Consider the following 19,821-nt stretch of genomic DNA (forward strand, 5'->3'; position numbering starts at 1 on the left):
CTCAATTCATCCCGTGGTACCTCAGTCGTCTTCGTGTCGAACCCCGAAAATCCGGCTCCGTTCCCGGCTCAACACTTCCCCCGGCGTCAGCGACGTCCCTCGGCGCCTCGCGAGCCCCCTTTTGCTCCTTCTTGCGTCCATGTGCGCCGCGACGTGTCTGCCATTCTCCAAGTCGTTGCCCTTTGGTGTCTGGTGTCCGCCGAGCCCCGCGATTCACCTGCCGTAACGAGATGGGATTGGTAGAGCGGTCACCTTACCGGTCGGCCGTCTCTCCTTCAGTCAGTCGCTGACCGAGCTCGAGAGTGCTTCACGAAGACTTTCCTCAAGTTCCAAAGACGTACACGCGCCGGCCATGATACGCGTGCTCGCCAATGTATGGTTTATGACAAAGTGATGTGGTGTTCGGTGATTCCTGTTCCAGTGCTCCGAGGCTGATGACATCGCCGAAAGGTAATAACCACCAAGGAAGAACGTTGCGAAAAAAAAACGTTTTGGAAAGGCAAGGCGACGGTTCACATGAAAAAACTTAACCTCAATTCGAACAACGAGCTTCGAGCTCGTTTAGACTAGCGCAAGTTTTTGTTATCGCTGTTTGCAAATACGCGGCGCGGGCCGAGGGTGGTACCTCGGAACAGAGCTTTCGGTGCTTCCGTTCCTGGTACTTTTTTCGCTCGTAGATATTTTAGTACCACTCGTCATCCCCTTGGTCTCCTTCGTCAAGCACCACCCAACCCCCGCGCCCGAGTGGTACCGCTTCCCAAATCTCAATAAATCCACTTATCTCGAACATAATCTCAACATCTCCAAACAAGACAAACCCGCCTTTAACAAGCATCAACATTTAAAAACCGAATCTGAAAAACTTGACCCGCTTTAGGTGCGTTCCACTAACTCACAAATACCTTCGAAATGCGAATTCGCATGGACATTTGTTTGGAGGAACGGAACATCGGCTTCTTTTCCTTTTGTTCTGTGGCTTCTTAACAGCAGGGTTGCGCTTGCTGCCTGTAATGGCAAATAACTGTGCGCTGTAACGGCACGTTAACAACTTGTGCAACTCGTTTCCAGAATTTCCGGAATTGCCGAAATATAATTGTCGCTTCGTGCTGTGTTAATAACCGGAAACCGTGATCACGTGGCTGCTGCGGATCGGATTTCGCGTGAATTAAATCGTTCCTTCGCCGGAAATAACGCTATTGATTTTTACAGGTTGGTGATCTTCGAAAACCGCAGTGATTCAGCGTGACAGACGGGTGCTTACGGAATTTACAACCTCTGCTTTGATTTGATTAAGGAGTACCTCGGTACTGCAGCAAAATTGACACTATTGGTACTCTAGTGCCTCATTTTTCACTCATTAATGTCACGACTCTGAATTACTAAGTACTTGTTGGTACTTTCACAGTTTTACAAAATACGTAGCGTTTATAGTTCTTTGTAAGTGCTTTGAAGTGCTTTCTTAATGTTGGATTCCAGTTCTGTCGTTTTAGTACCGATCAGTAATGTACAAATACTGTATATGAAGTATATTGCTTCCTCTATCACTCGTTTACCGTTTCTTTTTCCCTCTTGATTTATCACCGGTTTGGTATTTCCTTTAGTGGAACGGGAAAATTAAGAAATTTGAGACAGTGACCTGGAAATTTCCGCTCAACAGCTATTTCTGTATTCGTGCGGTACTAGGTACTTTTGAAGTACCAATTTGAGAAAAACTTTATGTTTAACAGAATTTGCTCAAATCAGTGAAATCTACTTAATTTTTATAATTCCTATTTAAAAAAGTTGTCTATGCTGGCAATATATGGTTCCTAAAGGAACACTTCAATACAGAGAATTGTTAAAAATTTTAAAAACGTGATTACAGGAAATGGTGTGGATTTTTCGCATAAAAAGTTGAAAACCATAGTCACAACTTCATCTAAGGCACGTTGTGCTACCAAGATAAGACTGATTACGGCAAATAATATACCTTCTAAGAAAAGAGAGGGTGGGTGGGCGGGGCTAGTACCTGCTAAGACATGAGTAATTTTGGCAAATGATATGCTCTCTAAGAAAAGAGAGGGCGGGTGGGCGGGGCTAGTACCTGCTAAGACAAGAGTAATTTTGGCAAATGATATGCTCTCTAAGAAAAGAGAGGGCGAGTGGGCGGGGCTAGTACCTGCTAAGATAAGACTGATTTTGGCAAATGAGATACCCTCTATCCCTATGTCTTATACCGTATTGATTGTTTACATTACAAGGAGTTAAAAGCATTATTATCGCGAAGCGTTAGCAAGGCAAGATTATAAATATCTCTTAGGTGATTTCTAGTATACAGAATTTTCTCTACGACCTTACAACATATTTGAAATAAATTTATTTTTTAGTAGGGGAAAAGTGCCTAAAATGATCCCCATCAATTGTAAGAAAATTTGTGGCTCCATCTACCAAACATAACTGTCATTTGATTAAGCGCTCTGTAATTAGTACCTTCTGAAAATTTGATGGCGTTCTGTGTATTCTGCACAGTTTTGTGCCAAAATATGTAAAATAAGCACCTCTGATCTAAGGTAAGATATATTTTAAAAGTCCATTACTTCCATTTGAAAGGTCTTATAGCGGTGGTAGTTGTTTTGACAGAATTAGATACATTTCAGTCGTAGGTTAGTTATGATCTTTTTAGCGCATGTAAAAATTGAAAGTTAGTTTACAATTTTTGAATGCGGATATGCTACCTAAGGCGAAATGATCCCTTTTTCTTGAGGCAAAATGATCCCGGATCATTGGGCGGGGCTAGTGCCTGCTAAGATAAGACTGATTTTTGCAAATCATATACCCTCTAAGAAAAGAGAGGGTGGGTGGGCGGGGCTAGTACTAGATAAGACTGATTTTTGCAGATAACATATCCTCTAACCCCGCCCACCTACTCTTTATTTTCTTTGAGGGAATACCATTTGCCAATATCAGTTTTATCTTAGCAAGTACTAACCCCACCCACCCGCCCGTTATTTTCTTAGAATGTATGTTATTTGCCAATATCAGCCTTATCTTGCCAATCACTAGCTCGGTCCATCCGCCCTTTATCTTGTTAGAGGGCTAGTACCTCATAAGATAAGACTGATTTTCGCAAATGACATATCCTCCAAGAAAAGAGAGGGTGGGTGGGCGGGGCTACTACCTGCTAAAATAAGACTGATTTTTGCAGATGACATATCCTCTAACCCCGCCCACCCACCCTTTAGTTTCTTCGAGGGAATACCATTTGCCAATACCAGTTTTATCTTAGCAGTTACTAGCCTCACCCACCTACTACCTGCTAAAATAAAACTGATTTTCGCAAATGAAATACCCTCTAAGAGAGGAGAGGGAGGGTGGGTGGAGCTAGTACCTCTTAAGACGGGGAAATTTAAATAATTTAAAAGAATTTTAGGGATTTTCGTGTTCTATTTTTGGGAAATTTTCAGTCTTAAGAGGTACTAATCCCAGTCACCCGCCGTCACTTTTCTTAAAGGGTATCTCATTTGCCAAAATCAGTTTTATATTAGCAAGTATTAGCCCCACCCACCCACCCTCTCTTTTCTTAGAGGGTATATCATTTGCCAAATTCAGTTTTATCTTAGCAGTTAGTAGACCCGCCCACCCGCCCTCTCTTTTCTTAAAGGCTATATCATTTGCCAAATTCAGTCTTATCTTAGCACTTACTAACCCCACCCACCCACCCTCTTTTTTCTTAGAGTGTGTGTCATTTGCCAAATTCAGTTTTATCTTAGCAATTACTAGCCCCATCCACCCACCCTCTCTTTGCTTAGAGGGTATATCATTTGCCAAATTCAGTTTTATCTTAGCAGGTAGTAGGCCCGCCCACCCGCCCTCTCTTTTCTTGGAGGGTATCCCATTTGGCAAAATTAGTCTTATCTTAGCACGTACTGATGACTAAAGTATTGTCTCAGACTCTTCCAGAAATTATACACCCCGTATTTTCGGTGCTTTTCAAACTTTTTTTGTTTATTTTTTTTTAAGAATTTATTTTTTTGTTAATTTTTGAAATAAAATATTTATCAGTTATGTCATGATTTGATTTTTCTTGTTGATGCTGTCCCCTTATGGTCAAAATTCAAAGGGATCATTATGCCCATGCCGAGGGATCATTTTACCTATGGGGATGCCTAAAATGATCCTTTTGTAAGGTCCTGGAAAAACGTTAATAACTTTTTTTATAATTATCGAATTACCAATTGGCTTATACTGTTACCTAGATAAATCAATGTTCTTACAAATAATGCTACAGCTTTACATGAATAATAATAATTTGTATTTTTTAAAGAATTTCTCCCTTAGGGGGATCATTTTAGGCACCTTTCCCCTATATTTAGTTTGAGTATATATTTTACTATTTTTGATCATTTACGCTCACCTTGTACTTTTGTATTTCTTTATTCTATATACAGGGTGAGTCACTAAGCGTTCATTCCTTGATATCTCACTAATTATTAGAAATAGAAAAAAAAGTGTAAGTCAAAGCTTGTACAGGACTTGGAGTTATTTAGTCATATATGCACTAATTGTTCAAATGGAATACCGTGTATATTTTTATATATTCTGAGTGATGTCTTTCTAGACTTTATAACCATAGTTTAATTTCGAAATTCCGAAGCGGCGTTGCCAAGTTGTTCCAATTTTCTTGTCATTTTTTAGCCATGAGAGTCCACAAAAAATCGCAACAGGTTTATATTTAAAATCCGTGTTACAATATTTTGTGGAGCGGTAAGTGAAGATACGCACTTTATTGGGGTATAAATAAAATCGGGTTTTAATATACAGAGTGTTTCTAAGAAAATATAAATGATAACAATTTTTAATTTTGATATTTTAGTTTTTTCAAATAGAACACCCTGTATTTTATTAGTGCGTATAGAAAAAAGAGTATGATTAAAATTTTATTTAATTGACACCGTAACAAAGCGCGTACATTTATCAACTCTCCAAAATAACAAAACAAAAAAAAATTTAAAATGGAATAACGTGGCAACGTCGCATCGGATTTACAAAAATTAACCTAGGGAGAAGCTAATAAGAATATGTAAAAATATATAGGGCATTGTATTTAAACAAACTAAGTTCTTTACTAAGCCTCGAAAAAAACACTCTGTATAGTAGTAAATCATTTTAGTGTAGGCTACTCAAAGAACTGTATAACTTTAGACTTTCATATTTTTTCTACTTCTATTAGTTTAGGAGATATTGACGAACGGTATTAGTGGCTCACCCTGTATACACAAAGTATCCGAGGAAAAATGTTAGATAATTGACAGAGATTTTTTTGCAATATTTTTACAAGACAATGTGTAGAGAACTGGAAATAATGGGACCATTATTAGTAATTTTCAAAATTCAAAAAATTATCCGAAAATTTGTGTTATAATTATCAAAACTAATTTTTTATGACGCTCCATTTGTATAAAATGGATCAAAGCTTAGATCTAAAGATGTTATGTCTTGGATATATGATAGTTGCTGAAGTTCTGATAAAAGCGGAGACCAAATTATGCCTGATTTAGAGGTTTTGTTTACACCGTTGCCATAGAAACCGTGCGTCTAGTCGCTGTATTCAGCTGGAATCGGGTCTTGCTCGAACAGTGCGCAAGTGAAATTGTTTGATTTTAAATAAAACTAATGAATTCAGTTGAATATTAATAAAAAATCAAATTGTCTCCCATCATTTCAAAAGGTCACGAGCCGCCACTGAGTATTACCAAGGTTATATCATTTTGAAGAAAATCTTTCTTGCACATGTGTTTTAAAATAATAAATGGGAGATATTTTTTTGGTCACCATCTTCACGACAATAAATGTCTTTACATTTGAATTAACCAATCAGAGCCGAGTTTTCTATAAACATTGACGTTGATCTTTGATTTGCAGTCAAGATTGCTACTGTTTTTAATGTCTCCAGATATTTTTTTTACGAAAAATGACGTAACATATACGTCATATAGAACTTCCTTTGCAGCTGGAGTACAATCAAGTAATCCAGTTTTTTAGAAAAGAACTGTCTAAACTTTTGAGCTATTGATCACTAAACGTTCCCCAAAATTTGGATTTTTCCGACAAAATCTGAGTGCCCCGGGTATAAAATTAAGGCGGATTCATAAACCAAAAATACAGGGATATGTATTGAGTTGTTGGTGGGGATGAGGACCGACACATGCGTCAGACAGACGTAAACTGGACACCCATTTTTTCGTTCACCAGGGGTCATGAAACGTCGAGAAAACATAAAAGTTACCCTCGTGAAAGAAAAACCTCCTTCTTGTGGTAATTAATCAACTAGTCAGAACATAAACGATGCCCACGATGGGTAGTTCTATTAAATTCTGAATTGGTGGGGTGGTTCCAAGACGGTCAACTCTAGTAACACAGTTGCCAGATGTTTGTTAGTAGAGTTCGTACTCCAAACTCCGTTAAAACGAGTCTGTTATCAAAAAAATTGTCCGCGCGTGTATTCCTCGACCATTTTTATCTCGATTGGTTTCCTTATGGCCTCTTCATTGAATTTACGTCATCATAAAAGCACGTGTCTGGGTGATTTACGCAACATTTTAAAGTACCACCCAGATGGTACGTAAAAGAATGTTCGAAAGCAAAAATTGCTTTAAGTACCGCTGGTACTATGTATTTCCATGCCATTTTCGCCATAAATCGTTTATTGATATCAAACTCCGCAGACTGCAGTTCCATCATAATTTGGCCCGGTTTGGCCAGACGTGTTTTCGTCCAGTTATCTTTATGGTCTGAGGCTTCTCATCATCGCAGCGAATTCTTCCTACAGACCTGTTTTTCTGGATCTAGTTCACGTATGACGTGTGCACCAAAACGTCTCAGGAATTTCCTGAGCTTTGAAAGTTCCGATCCTTTTCGGTTTCATCGTCGTCCAAACGACAACTCAATTAGTGCTTTTGGTCCTCGATTTTTCGATGCGGATGCACCGTCGAATCGGTGTTTGTGCAAGTTGTTAAACCCGGATCTCGGACAATTGATACTGCCTTTATAGCTTCGGTGCTAATTGCGTTGCCAAATAGACGTGGCTGGGAAAATCGCAATGTTACACTTACAAAATATTTAAATTTTTGTTAGCAGACTCGTAGGTGCCTGCTGAGTCAACACATGGACATTTGTATGCAAATCTAGGTTCTGAACACATGTAGCAGACTTATTGCTTATCTTTCGAAAAAACGCTCGAGACCAACACGGGTTTTAAAAGCGAAAGAGTGTCGCGTTCGGCCGACCGTCACCTTCTGCCGTTACAGATATCGCGTATTGTTTCTTCTTTCTGGAATGAAGAGTGAAGGACTTTTGGTGGCACGTAGTTGAACTATTAACACAGATTCTACAAATATTTCCCGATAAAAAATCTTTTATCGCCCATTAAGTCCCCGCTTTTTCGAAATATTCAGTCGCACACCTTTTTTCTCCTCACTGGCAAAATTAAAACAGCACAATTGTCTCTTGTTCCACTCCACTTTAGGTTAATTGGTAGCGTGTTTAAGGTTTCAATTTGTTAATTTGTTACATTTATTTATTTATTTTGTTTAAATTTGAATCGCATTAACATAAATTTTGCCGACGAGCGGGATCGGTTTTATGTACCCACCTGGTCGTTAAGTTCATATTTTAATATTTACATCGAGCAAATCTAATTATTGTTATTGATGATGATGCATACTCAAACAACTTTTTTTAGACGCTTGACGGACGCTATATACATTAATATTTGTTTTGTGACTAATTAATAATTCCCGGGTGTCATTCCGTTTTACATTTTTTTCATTCACGCATGTATAAATTATCATTTTAATAATGAACCCGCGGCCACGCTGATACCTCATACCTCAACATTCTTGCTATGCTATCTCAAATTCTGACACAACTTTTCCCACAATCGCCCCAGATTCACTTTATCTTAAATTTTCCACCTATTACCAACTACATTGCAAAGCCAAGACGCGAAAATCCACCTTTCCACCTAAGCTACCTAAGTTCCATTATCCAAACGAACCGGCGATAATGAGATAATTCCTTTGATCCAACCAGTCCATGTTTCTCATAATTGCATTTGATAAAGCATGCCCAGTTGCCGTTATTGACACAGTACACTTAATGAATATAATCAATTATATCCACGATTACATCTCATTGCACTGTGCGTGCAATTTTCATTAATTTCAAACGAGTCTCTGTAAACTGCTTGCTTTACGACTACTTTCAATTAACACGGAAACTTATTATTAGCGTTACCACAAATAAGAAAATGTGACTCGGACGCGTGCCTCTCGCCAGCACGTAAAAATTAATAATAGAGCAATTATCCGTGAATGAGCGTATTCAGTGAGTTCCGTTAACACTAGTGACGATTTAGAGAAAACCACCGATTTTCCGATTTAAAAAATCCGGTGTTTAATGGCGTGGTTTGACTTCCAATGAAGGCGAAACGAGCATTTACATTTTAATAATAATGGTAATGGAGCTGTAAAATGACTATAAACAGCGTGAAAGTTGTTACAGTGTGATACTACTACTCATCAACTGCTACTAGGACCAACAAAACACGAACAAGCTCAAAATGTTTCTTTCTCTTCCACCCTGATTAATAGCTGCTTCCTCCTTAATACCGAACTAATTTTAAAAACCATGTCATAGTTGTGGCATTTTATAATGAGCCTGATACCTCATAATTTCGCAAATAACACACTTCGCTCCGTTAAACCTGAACTATGAATAAATATTTCATTCATAAGTAGTCTCCTCGACGAATATATCTGTTTGGAAAAAGTACTATGGACCACATTCCCCGACCGTCAAACGCACGCAAAGGTCTCGCGACTCTTTCACACTCATCACCTAGGGTCCAAATCGTCTACAAGTACCACCCACGTCTGTAAAATCCAGAGAAGGTACCCCTCGGTACTAACTATCGCATGTCTGCATCACACACCCCTACTGGCAATGGTAAAGATTTGGACCCACACATTGCAACAATGGTACCATCACAACTCTAATTAAAATAACAGTATAGCCGTCATATGTGCGCAACGAAGCATCGGTTAGTTCATGATCGAAGGCCCAGTCCAGCAGTCCGGTGTCAATAACCATGGCCGCAGCCCCGGGGGCCGGCAGCCGATGGAATGACGGTCATGTGGATCGTCTCTACTGTCCCAGAACACACGCAAACTGTACCTACATAATACACGTGTTTCTGTGTAATCCACACCGGATTTTGGCCGGAATCGAGCGAGGAAATTCGGAGGAAACGTGCGTGAGGTCGACTTTCTCGGAACTCGTCCAGACCAAATATTTTAATTGGCGAGGTAATTACGTAACGTGGACCAGCTCGAGATTCATTCAACCACTAAAAGGTAGTACGTGGCGTAAGGGAGAAGCGCAAGCCAGCCGTCCGATTCGGTGGTACTATTAAAATTCCGTCGTCGCAGGTTTGCTTGCAGCAGTACCTTGTAGACTTCAAAGCGTCCGTCCGGTAGACGTAGTCGCTTCGCATGTCTGCAGCGTTGAATATGTTGATTGCGCGTCTGCATTATAATGAGAACAGTTGGGTCAGGTGCTCAACAATTAATTGCTATGACAGTCGTACGTCAAAAACATAAGCAAATGTGTCACTGAGGCCTGCGTAATTGTTGTCGGAATGTCTTATCCGAATGTTAATTAAATTAACCGTGAGGGCTTATTAATTATTCCCGTGTTGTTGCATACGGTGGAAAATAAAAGCACAAGTAGCGAGCTGAAATGTGGATGTTAATGAGTTACATCGTGCATCTACGTCAATTAAGTACACTACAAAACCGGATTGAAAGCTCACGATATTTTATAGCCGTAATTACATCTCATTCATTTCATCGGAAAATACATTCATTATGCGTAAACTTATTGTTTGACTAAGTGAATAATTATACTGTTTATGTTATCTATCCGGTTCGATTTATGGGAGAAATGGGCGATTTTCTATGGCTAATTGAACGATCTCTTTAAAGACCACACAGAACACGATTGCGGTTTACACACTACACATTTGACAACATCCGTGTTCTCACACGCTTTTCACATTTTTAATGTGTTTACAAAGCTGCTGTTTGCACAACCAACTTCCCATCCTAAAACCACAAAACGTTAAAGCAAACGTGCGAAAACTAATTGCCTGTTTAAATTACCGTAAAACATTCGTCTGACATCATGCATCCACGCATCTCGGTACTAGCATCTAAAACCCAAGCATGTAGTACCTTGCGGACCATTAGCCCCGACCCAACACAATTCCCTCTAAACCAATAAATCTGCATTCACATCGTCTACGCACATCCGCTCCGCCAAGCATCCAGCTCCGACCACTCCGAGAGTCAGTTTTTGTTTACCTAATTCCACGATTCGTGCTACTAAACATGTCCGACTTAAACAGCAATAACAATAAAACAACATACAGTAATTCACCGCAACGAGATTAACCGTAACTAAACGTGATGGCTCGAGAAGACGTTTCTACCATAACTGTCAAAAACGAGCTGCTGACGTCAAGGATGCACTTCTGCCACCCGTGCGCGAAAAATACGACCGACCGAATGCAGCACGTGCTCGCAGATCACGCTATGTAAAGGACGTCGCGGTTTAGTGACACGATTTATGTCAAACCAGCTGATTTCGAGGCGGCCGAATTGACAAAAGTTGAAACGCGACCGAAACTGGACGCAAACCGGTCCGACGCTCTTCCGCGAGCGGAGTATACGCAGGGGACGGCTCGGGACCCCGGGTTTCTCTCTGTGGGATAGGAGACCCGAGATGAGGCATTTTGGGACCCTCGGGGTTTCGGGTTTGGAGGTGTCCGGGGCGTTTCTGGGGGGAAATATGCTACTGAGGACGGGTTTTAGCGTTACAAAACGCTGCCACAAGCTATTTGTCTCGCGACTGGCCGAGCGAGATCGTCGATGAGTTCGTTTTGTCGCTGTCGTTGAAATAGCTAATTGATGAGTGGTTGACACGAATATCCGGAATCCGGGAGCTAATTACGGAGTGGTGGAGTGCAATTCGACGCTTGTTAATTGGCTGGATTTTTCTGACGTTTTGTTTTTGTTGCAGGGCCACGGAAAGATGCTGAGCCCACTACGCCACTTTAGGCGACTTCTACTTCGGCCTGTGATCTGCTGTTTTTCTTTTATTTTATTGGTAAGTGAGCGTCGGGGGCCGGCGAAGTTATTCCAAACGGAATTTAAAAGTCACTCCGACACTTGTTACATCAGGTCAAGGTTTACAACAACGCATAGCTGTTACAGCGAGTTGGGCGCACGGATTTGAGAAGAAGAACGTGTGGTTTGATCGGAAAGTGTATCAGTTTTGGTGGATTACGGAGAACGGGAAGTAATAAAGCGGTTTCCTTCACTTTATGATTGCGATATTATACGTATTATTATTTTTTATCGGGATGGAACTAATTAGCGGCTAAAATATGGAAATGTTATACAATCACAGGTAAATAGTAAACTTACAAGTCATTCTTGTTTGATTATATTAAAGACCACTTTTTGTGTCGGCTCGGTTCAATTATTTCTTAAATATTTAATGACTTTTTTAATTAAGATATTCAAGTGTGCCAAGCTCATTAACACAAAAGCTCGCCTTTTCCGATCGTACCATAGGTACCACAACGTCATCGAATCGTTTAGTTCGGTTGGGTTTGCTCGCATTGACGTGCCACCATATAATTAATGCTCTCCTCATTACTTAACAACGCCACGCCGTCTGATCATGAACCCATGTCTCAAAGCTCACGTTGCGAGTACCGTTGTTTTGCTCTATTTCGTTCCCATGTTTACGTTTTGCATAGCCTCCAATAAACGAGGGAAAACGACGCTTTTTCTCACCACTTTGTCATATTGACAATGGCGCGTTCGAAACCGGTCATTAACCAGACGGAATTCTACGAAAGGAGATCTGTAACTTCTTCTATCTAAGATTATATGGTGATTATCTGGTTTACACCATTTTGCTTGTCTGCAATTTAGTAATCTTTGATAATTATATGGTGTTGTACGAAAGGCATTTTAATACGATGTAAATGGGCAGCAACACCGAAAAATTATTGTCTTTGAGAGACGTTCACGACGATATTAACCATAACCGAAGACGAACACGCTTCCGATGACATTAACCCAACCCCACATCCTCTCCTCAGACAGAAATCAATCTTCCTGCTTAACATTAATTACCCACATTCTTCATTTCGACTTTTTCATAAAGCCTCAAACCTGTCCTGCGTGGTGGCGCCGCTTAGGCACTATTCCACATTTCTTCTTACCACACGACTGTCGTTTTTTTCTCTTCTGTGAAATCTCATTTTCAGCTCGCCACTTTTTTCCCCTCTTTGTTTCACCGAAATGACGTCATTGTTTTCTTCCACTTAATTTATTCCTCTGCACCGTTCGTTTACAGAACAACGCACCGTTGCAGTTTTTTTTGGCGCAATTGTAAAAGAGTCACACCATATTGGAGGCTTGGTAACTATTTGCAAATAATGCACAACTGACGCGGAAGCTCTTAATCAGCAATCAAGTACGTGCGATCGCTGCCGAGTGACAAAGATACTTAATGGGCAGTTAGGTGGAACTGCCGTTACCGATGGTATTTTGGTACCCGAATCACTGCAATATCGTGAGGGTACCACCTCGGTACTTAATTTGGACTACATGTTGCCGCGAGTACCTGTTCAGAAGAGAAGGCCCGCATACCTAGTCGAAAACAATGCGATGTGGGTCTTGTAAATTCCGGCACAATCTCTTCTAGTTGTCAATAATCCTCCGGAAAGAGGTACCTAGGCGTACCGAGCGGTGATTGCGCACAATTTGAATATCACCGATGAATATCAATGTTAAACGTACTGTTACGATCTCGCATAATGTATTTTAAATAAGTCCGGTAAGTTACATGAACAAAAACAATTTGCTCGTGTCCGCGTTCCCAGTGGGAGATTTCGAGATACAGCGGCAATTTCTGTTTTCGTTCTTATCTTGTTGTTGTCGACGAATCGGCCGCCATTAACAAGCCTCCGACACGTCCTTATTGATGTTTCGAACAAATACAAAACGGACTCGACGGTATCCCATTGGGGCGGCCTCACCTTTATAGACATGGAAATAATTTATTGGTGTGCCAACAATCCGCGAAGACGCCGCTGGCATTCTGACAAGTTGTAAATTACAACTTGTTCCCAAAATGTTTACCGGGAAAAAAGTGAAGTGGATGGCAGATCTAATCGTCGGTTAATTAAATCGGTTTGAGAGCTTTGGGAGCGGAGCGAGCATCTATCATTTGGTGTAACAAGGAAATGGTTCTGTGATCGTATGACCCGAAGGGCTTGCAGTTGTCGCCTACTCATTATGCCGTCATGCGACTGCGAGGCCTCGACATCTTGACCTCCGTAACGCCTTCCTTGGGGTGTTTCATGCTCTTCGCATAACTCTGCAAACACTAAGCGGAATGTCAATAATCTAATAAAACATGTCGAAATGGTTTCTTGTTTGATCTTCATCGATGCGAGCTTCACAACAGGCTTTTTTGATGAACAACTACTTGTACACGTCTTGCCACTTACTCGCAGGAGCCAGAGACCGTCCGATTCCTGTTTCAGTCCTAGTTCCCTCGTTCCGCGTTTTCCCAGCCCGCCGGTACTTAACATTCTGTAAAAAGTAAAAAAAATCGAATAATTGTGTGCGTGCTTACGCTGAAGCAATAATCGTGGTTTACCGTTTTAATGGGCCGGTTAGACATCAGAATAACATTATTAAACGTATTCTGTGTCATTCGGCGCATTTTTTGCAATTCTTCCGTGAAGACAAACAATTTTGGCCAAGGTTACGGATGCCGTTGAAGAGGTCGTAATGTTTGCATTGTGACAAGCTTGAAATTTCCGCGTCCGCATAAAGACCATTTATTGAAGAAGACCCGGCACTGACCAGATGACGGGGGTCAACGGTCAGCCAAGGAGCCCCGTTAAAAATCGGATTTAGTGACCGAGGTTGCGGACAGTTAACGAAACAATCGTTCGTTATTTTCGCATTGTCAACGGCAAAGTTTGGCGGAGAACTAATGACCATCTAGAACTCAACAGAGTGGCACTAATAACATCGCTTATGAATCGACTTAAAGGCCAGCGACTCTGACAGTTATAAACAGCTGTTGTGCGAAGTTATTGTAAGTGTACTCTCTCGCAATCAACTCTTTATGGTGGATGATTTTATTAATTAGTTAAATTGTATTAAACAGAGGTGATTTACTCGCCTCGATCGGTTTTACTGTTAGTTAGATTGAAACCAGATCTTGACCTGTCTTGGTTATTCTTGAAAGTGGAGAGATGATAACTGGCTCTTGCTACTGTTGCGAGGCGTCTGATTGCATTCTACCAATTGCAGAAATGTACAGGCAATTATTATTACACATTTTTCACATTCCCACGAGAGTTTCCCATAACTTCTCGATAAAGACCTTTATTCTAATTTGTTGAATAAGCCGCATACCGTTAGGTGCGTAGGAACTCTTGGACATGTTAAAGGTCGCCAATTAATGCTCTCGGTTCACATCATGACTTATAACCATTCTTACACGTCGACCGAAGCCCGTAATCTCCAACCCGTTTCTCCTATTTGACCAACATCGCTCGTAACACATCCACGAAATTCCGTCAGCCGGGACACGTGTGGGACCCTCGGGGAACAACATTTTGGCATTAAAAGTGAAGTCCTTTCAACCTCGAACACCTGTGCAGACGATCTCGCCTCGTCAAATATTTGACCATCGCAAGGTTACTAATGTTTATCCTGTCATTAGTGTCCCGAAAGCAGCCACTTCGTAACTCGGTACACAAAGGAGCTACTGAAGAGTTGAACGAAATTGTGTCAAAACGCATCGTAGAAAGCGTACATTTGGAGATGCCGGCATTAGTAATGCTAATAGCGCGGTGTGCCCAGGCGCGGTAGCCGGCGGGTTCTTGACCCGTTTCGCAGCTTTGTCGATATGCGCGCCCATCAGACTCATTCCCACACATTACAACACGTAGATCCACAACTGGACATTTGTCTATCTGTTGTAGCCTCTCCGGCTGCCCATAAATTACGTTCGCACGGCCATATATCCATTTTTTCCGTTTCGTCAAGCGTCCATTCAAAGAAAGCTTATCGTCAATGATCGGTAATTATATGGTGCGGCAAACGCAGGTGTTGCTCGAAAATTCCGATCAAACCGCACGGTTTCATTGTTACCGTAGTTCCGAAAGCTCGAACCACTGACAAGAGGCTCGTTCTCCCAGTTCCAGTCCTCAATGCACTATGCTGTCCAATCAAAGCTCAAAGAGAAATTGCTTAGCCCAGCCTCATGCTTTTTCTGTTCCAGTTAATTAATGTCGTGGACGGAGCCGGCGACATTTGGCCCTTGGACCGCCCCGACGGCATGCCCTCCATCCAGTCCCTCGAGGTCATGTGCGGGAAGGACCACATGGACGTCCACCTCACGTTCTCCCAGCCCTTCGAAGGCATCGTCTCGTCCAAAGGGCAACACGGAGACCCCCGATGCGTCTACGTGCCACCGTCGACCGGGCAGACTTTCTTCTCTTTTCGCATCGCGTACGCCAGATGCGGAACGAAACCAGATTTACACGGACAGTTTTACGAAAACACCGTAGTAGTGCAATACGATAAAGACTTACTGGAAGTGTGGGACGAAGCGAAAAGGTTACGTTGTGAATGGTTCAACGATTACGAGAAGACAGCGTCCAAGCCGCCTATGGTTATCGCCGATCTCGACGTGGTGCAGCTGGATTTCAGAGGTGAGTATGGGAAGACTCGTGGGCTTGACTTACCGGGTTTGTGCAGGTGACAACGTGGATTGCTGGATGGAAATTCAACACGGGAAAGGACCCTGGGCGCCGCCGGTCAGCGGAATTGTGCCGCTGGGGTCTACGCTGACTTTGGTCGTCGCGATCAACGACTACAGAGGTAAGACTAACCAGAAAACCAGGTTCCTCCCGGAATCTTCCAGATTCCCGATGTTGTTGATGACCCTTTTAGGTTTATTTAGATTCCCTTTTGTCTGAAATCCAACAATCAGCAATTCCCGACCCTATGCTTTCTCTAATTTCGACCTTGTCTGAACCTCAAAAATTGATGACCCGGTTCTTTCCGGATTTGCGATCTTCTGGTTGAGTTCTGGCTTTGTCTTTAGGTCCCTCTCAGATCCTCTTGTTCTGAAATGCAGTATTCAGTAATTGGCGACTCTATGCTTTCTATAATTTAGATCCTGCCGGAACCGTAAAAATTGATGACCCGGTTCTTTACGGATTCGCGATCTTATGACTGAGTTCTGGCTTTGTCTTTAGGTTCCTTTTAAGTCCCTATGTTCTGACGTTCAGTAATCAGTAACTATCGACCCTATGCTTTCTGTAATTTAGACCTGGGTACTTTATTTTACGGTTGTTTTGTTTCAGGCGAGTTCGACATGCGCGTCAAGTCCTGCGTGGCGTCAGACGGCGGCGGCCACGTTATCCAGCTGTCCGACGAGTTCGGCTGCGTCCTCCGCCCTAAAATGATCAGCCGTTTCCTGAAGGCCCGAGGCGCCGACGAGCGGGCTTCCGTCATCACCTATGCCTTCTTCCATGCGTTCAAGTTTCCGGACGCTTTGAGTGTTCACATTAAATGCAAGGTGGAGATTTGCAGACACGGTTGCTTGGACCACTGCCAGATCCAGCCCGACAAGGGCGACGTGGATTCCGAGGCCTATTTGGGTCCGCTCGAACGGGGCGACGACAGGGTTCCGGATCCGCCCGTGCAGGACCGGCTGTACGAAGACATTATCGGCGAAGAAGGCGCCGACGGCGTCTCAGCGGTGAAGATGTCGCTGAACGCGCAACCGGTGTCGAACAAGCCGGACGGACTTCTTGACGATTATAAAGAACTGGATATAACGGCAGTGCCGCATAAGGTATGATGTTAATTATTGCAAACTTCATTTATTATATTGTAAGTGTTTTAATAGGCCGTTTATTGTTTCTCAGCTATGAACAAAACAGTTTGATTCCAAGTATTTGCGATCGCATTACAATTTGCAGTTAAATGTGTTCGTTTGTTCTTCACCGATGAGAAACGACGGATTCCTATTTCGCGCCTTGCCATAATCGGGGATTAACCTCTATGCGGTTCTCAACGCGACGGTAAACTTCAACGATGATTCTTTCATTAAGCGGTGGCTGTAAGCCTGATTTACAGACTATGACAACTAAATGCACGGTAATTGTTGCTTTGTGGCTCGTACTTGCTGAATTCCCACGTGATACGCGATCTCGACGAAAAAAAGCTAAATACGCTATATTATGGTAATCTGACGTGATTGCATCTCGTTATTAATTATTACAAACGCATTCTTAAGAGTTTATGGTTTAATAACTGCATATCTAGGAGGAATAAAGCATGAAGCGTCGGAAAAATGCAGAAAATTTTAGAGTGTTACCTCGGTTTTGTTCTTTAAGACCATATCGTCCTGAACCCTGAGGAACATGTCGGAATTTGTTTCTCACACATTGGTTGTACCGTTTGGGTAAATGTTAGTGGACAAAGATTTATTGGCCCACGAGAGCGGCGACAAGGCCGTTCCTTAATCGGTCTTTAAAGCGTTAAATTTTTCGTTGACGTTTACAACAATTATCATCACGGCGCCTCCTAAATCATCCGAGAATAAAAACGAGCTTTCAGGTTCAGCGGTCACATAAATATTTAGTAACCTAATTGTTAATACACTTGATTCAAAATTAACGTCGACATTTATTTATTAGTTATAGGGACTTTGGACGTCGGTAATGGCCTTAAACGTTTTTAAATGTAAATTCAACAAATTCCAAACTAAACTGCACAAGTTGTTTATCGTATTTTAATCTTGGGATTAATTCAAATCCGGATTCATCATTTCCATACAAAGCTTATCGGTGCGAGAAATTCCTTACCCAAATACCTCCATTCACTATCAATTAGAGTCATGTTTTCGGCCAAATTCTGCCTCAGATAAACACCTTTCGAACGTGCTAATTCCGACGCTTCGAAAAATTTCCGGTAGCATAACCCTTGAAAATGGTACCTCACCTATAACCTCAACACGCTCCTTGTTTTCAGGACCTCTTCCTGGTGCACGAGCCCTTCCCCCACGGCCCGCGGACCTTCGAGCACGCGCCCGTGGCCGCCCCCCGCGCCTTCGACTCCACCACCACGCCGCCGCCGCTCGACCGGCAGAAACGCCGCCGCCGGTCTATCACCGTGTCCGACCGGAAGGCGCGCAGCGCCGACGTGGGTGTCAGCGGGCTGTACGAGGTCATCTCCGAGGCGGACTTGGCCTTCAGCCCCGACAATCGCGCCGAGGCGGTGACCGTGTTCCAGGGGCGCATCCGCGAGGAGGTGGTGTACGGCATCTGCATGCCCGTGCCGGGCTTCAGCGTCCTGTTCGTGCTGGTGGCGGTGTCCGCCGTGGTGTCGGCCCTGGTGGCCGGCTCGCTGCTCTACCGGTACCAGCTGCAGAAGGAGCAGCTGGAGCAGGCCCGCAACGGGCCCATACCCATGGGGCTCTTCTCGGTGGGGTGGCGGCTGCTGCGGAAGACGGCGCCGAACGTGCAGATCAACGGCACGGAGAAGAGAGCCAGGAGCCAGGTCAATGGTAAGACTGACGAGACGACACGGGGGTGAACAAGGACGCTGTGAAGTGACGTGGACGACGAGCAATCATATTGTTTGTTTAGATGATAGAGGGCAAATGCAATATGATGTGTATAAAACGGTAGTTAGGTTTAGGTAAGGGCTGACTGTTTCAGATGTAAGGATGTGCGGGAACGTGACATAACCTTAGAAGATGGTACTTACTTACGCTTACTTGAATCTAGAGTTAGTTATTGTCTTACTGACAAGTCGTACTGTTTTTACCAGTGTGCAACCATTCGAGAGGACACTCATTTTTGCTGACTTCGACACCTCTTACACGAATTGCGAAGTTAGGCAACCACGAAAATTATGCCCGGCGATATATTTAAAGTGCGCTAACTAGAGTATCTTAAGTTTATGCAAGTTTTTCGGCGTAGGTGTCGTTTCTTAATTTTTTTTTTTTTAGTACGATGAGTACTGTTAAATTCACTTTTCGTGTGTTTGTATATACAAAATTGTTTCTTTGTGCTTAAGGATTTTGTCATTGTAGATTTAAATTATCGTTGTTTTGCTTGTTAGTTATTCAAAGTTCAAGACTACAGCGTCTCTAAACTAATAAATTAATTTATTTTTAGTTCTGTACGAGTAAAATTAAAGTCAGATATATATATTTAAGTAGGTAATAAATAAACTTATTTGTACAGTATTAACCTGCTGAGTATTTTAATTGTAAACTATTGTCAAGATAATGTGTATTTAGAGTTAAATCTAGAAACTCCTAAGTAGTCTATTGTACATAATAAATGATAGAACCAGAATTACTGCCAGGTCGGTATTGTTTTTATTATTCTCTGCTATATTAATTGTGGTGTTTTATGAAATCAGTAATTCTGCGTAATTACTTTAGACTTTAGTTAAATTATTGCTCATTTAATATTTAGAATCCCCTCGAGTCCTTCGTTCGAGAGATATTTATTTTGTTTTGTTTCTGACTATTTATTTTGAGTAGTAACTGTATTTTCATTAACCTGACGTTTGCTCATTTTGCATTGTTTCTAATAAAGCGTTATTGTTACTTTAAGATATTTAAGAGGCTATGTTCTGTAAATAATGGGATAAT

At 42.1% G+C, this 19,821-nt stretch overlaps 1 protein-coding gene across 2 annotated transcripts; it reads left to right on the top strand.

The window, feature by feature from the left end:
• Positions 1 to 231: 231 nt before the first annotated feature.
• On the top strand, positions 232 to 19,811 carry LOC135125196 (uncharacterized). Of its 2 annotated transcripts, none has more exons than XM_064050595.1 (6): positions 232 to 450; positions 11,119 to 11,205; positions 15,421 to 15,853; positions 15,900 to 16,022; positions 16,511 to 17,004; positions 18,186 to 19,811. In XM_064050595.1, exons 2-6 carry the CDS (start codon positions 11,131 to 11,133, stop codon positions 18,747 to 18,749), a joined length of 1,689 nt encoding a protein of 562 aa, XP_063906665.1. In that variant the 5' UTR covers positions 232 to 450; positions 11,119 to 11,130; the 3' UTR covers positions 18,750 to 19,811. The 2 variants fall into 2 exon arrangements, with proteins under 2 accessions (XP_063906665.1, XP_063906666.1); XM_064050596.1 differs by lacking the exon at positions 232 to 450 and adding an exon at positions 10,981 to 11,055.
• The last annotated feature ends 10 nt before the right edge of the window (positions 19,812 to 19,821 follow it).

The sequence above is a fragment of the Zophobas morio genome, unplaced genomic scaffold (assembly GCF_036711695.1).
Source record: "Zophobas morio isolate AGI-343-1 ecotype UQ-CSIRO unplaced genomic scaffold, CSIRO_AGI_Zmor_V1 ptg000008l, whole genome shotgun sequence".
NCBI lineage: Eukaryota > Metazoa > Arthropoda > Insecta > Coleoptera > Tenebrionidae > Zophobas > Zophobas morio.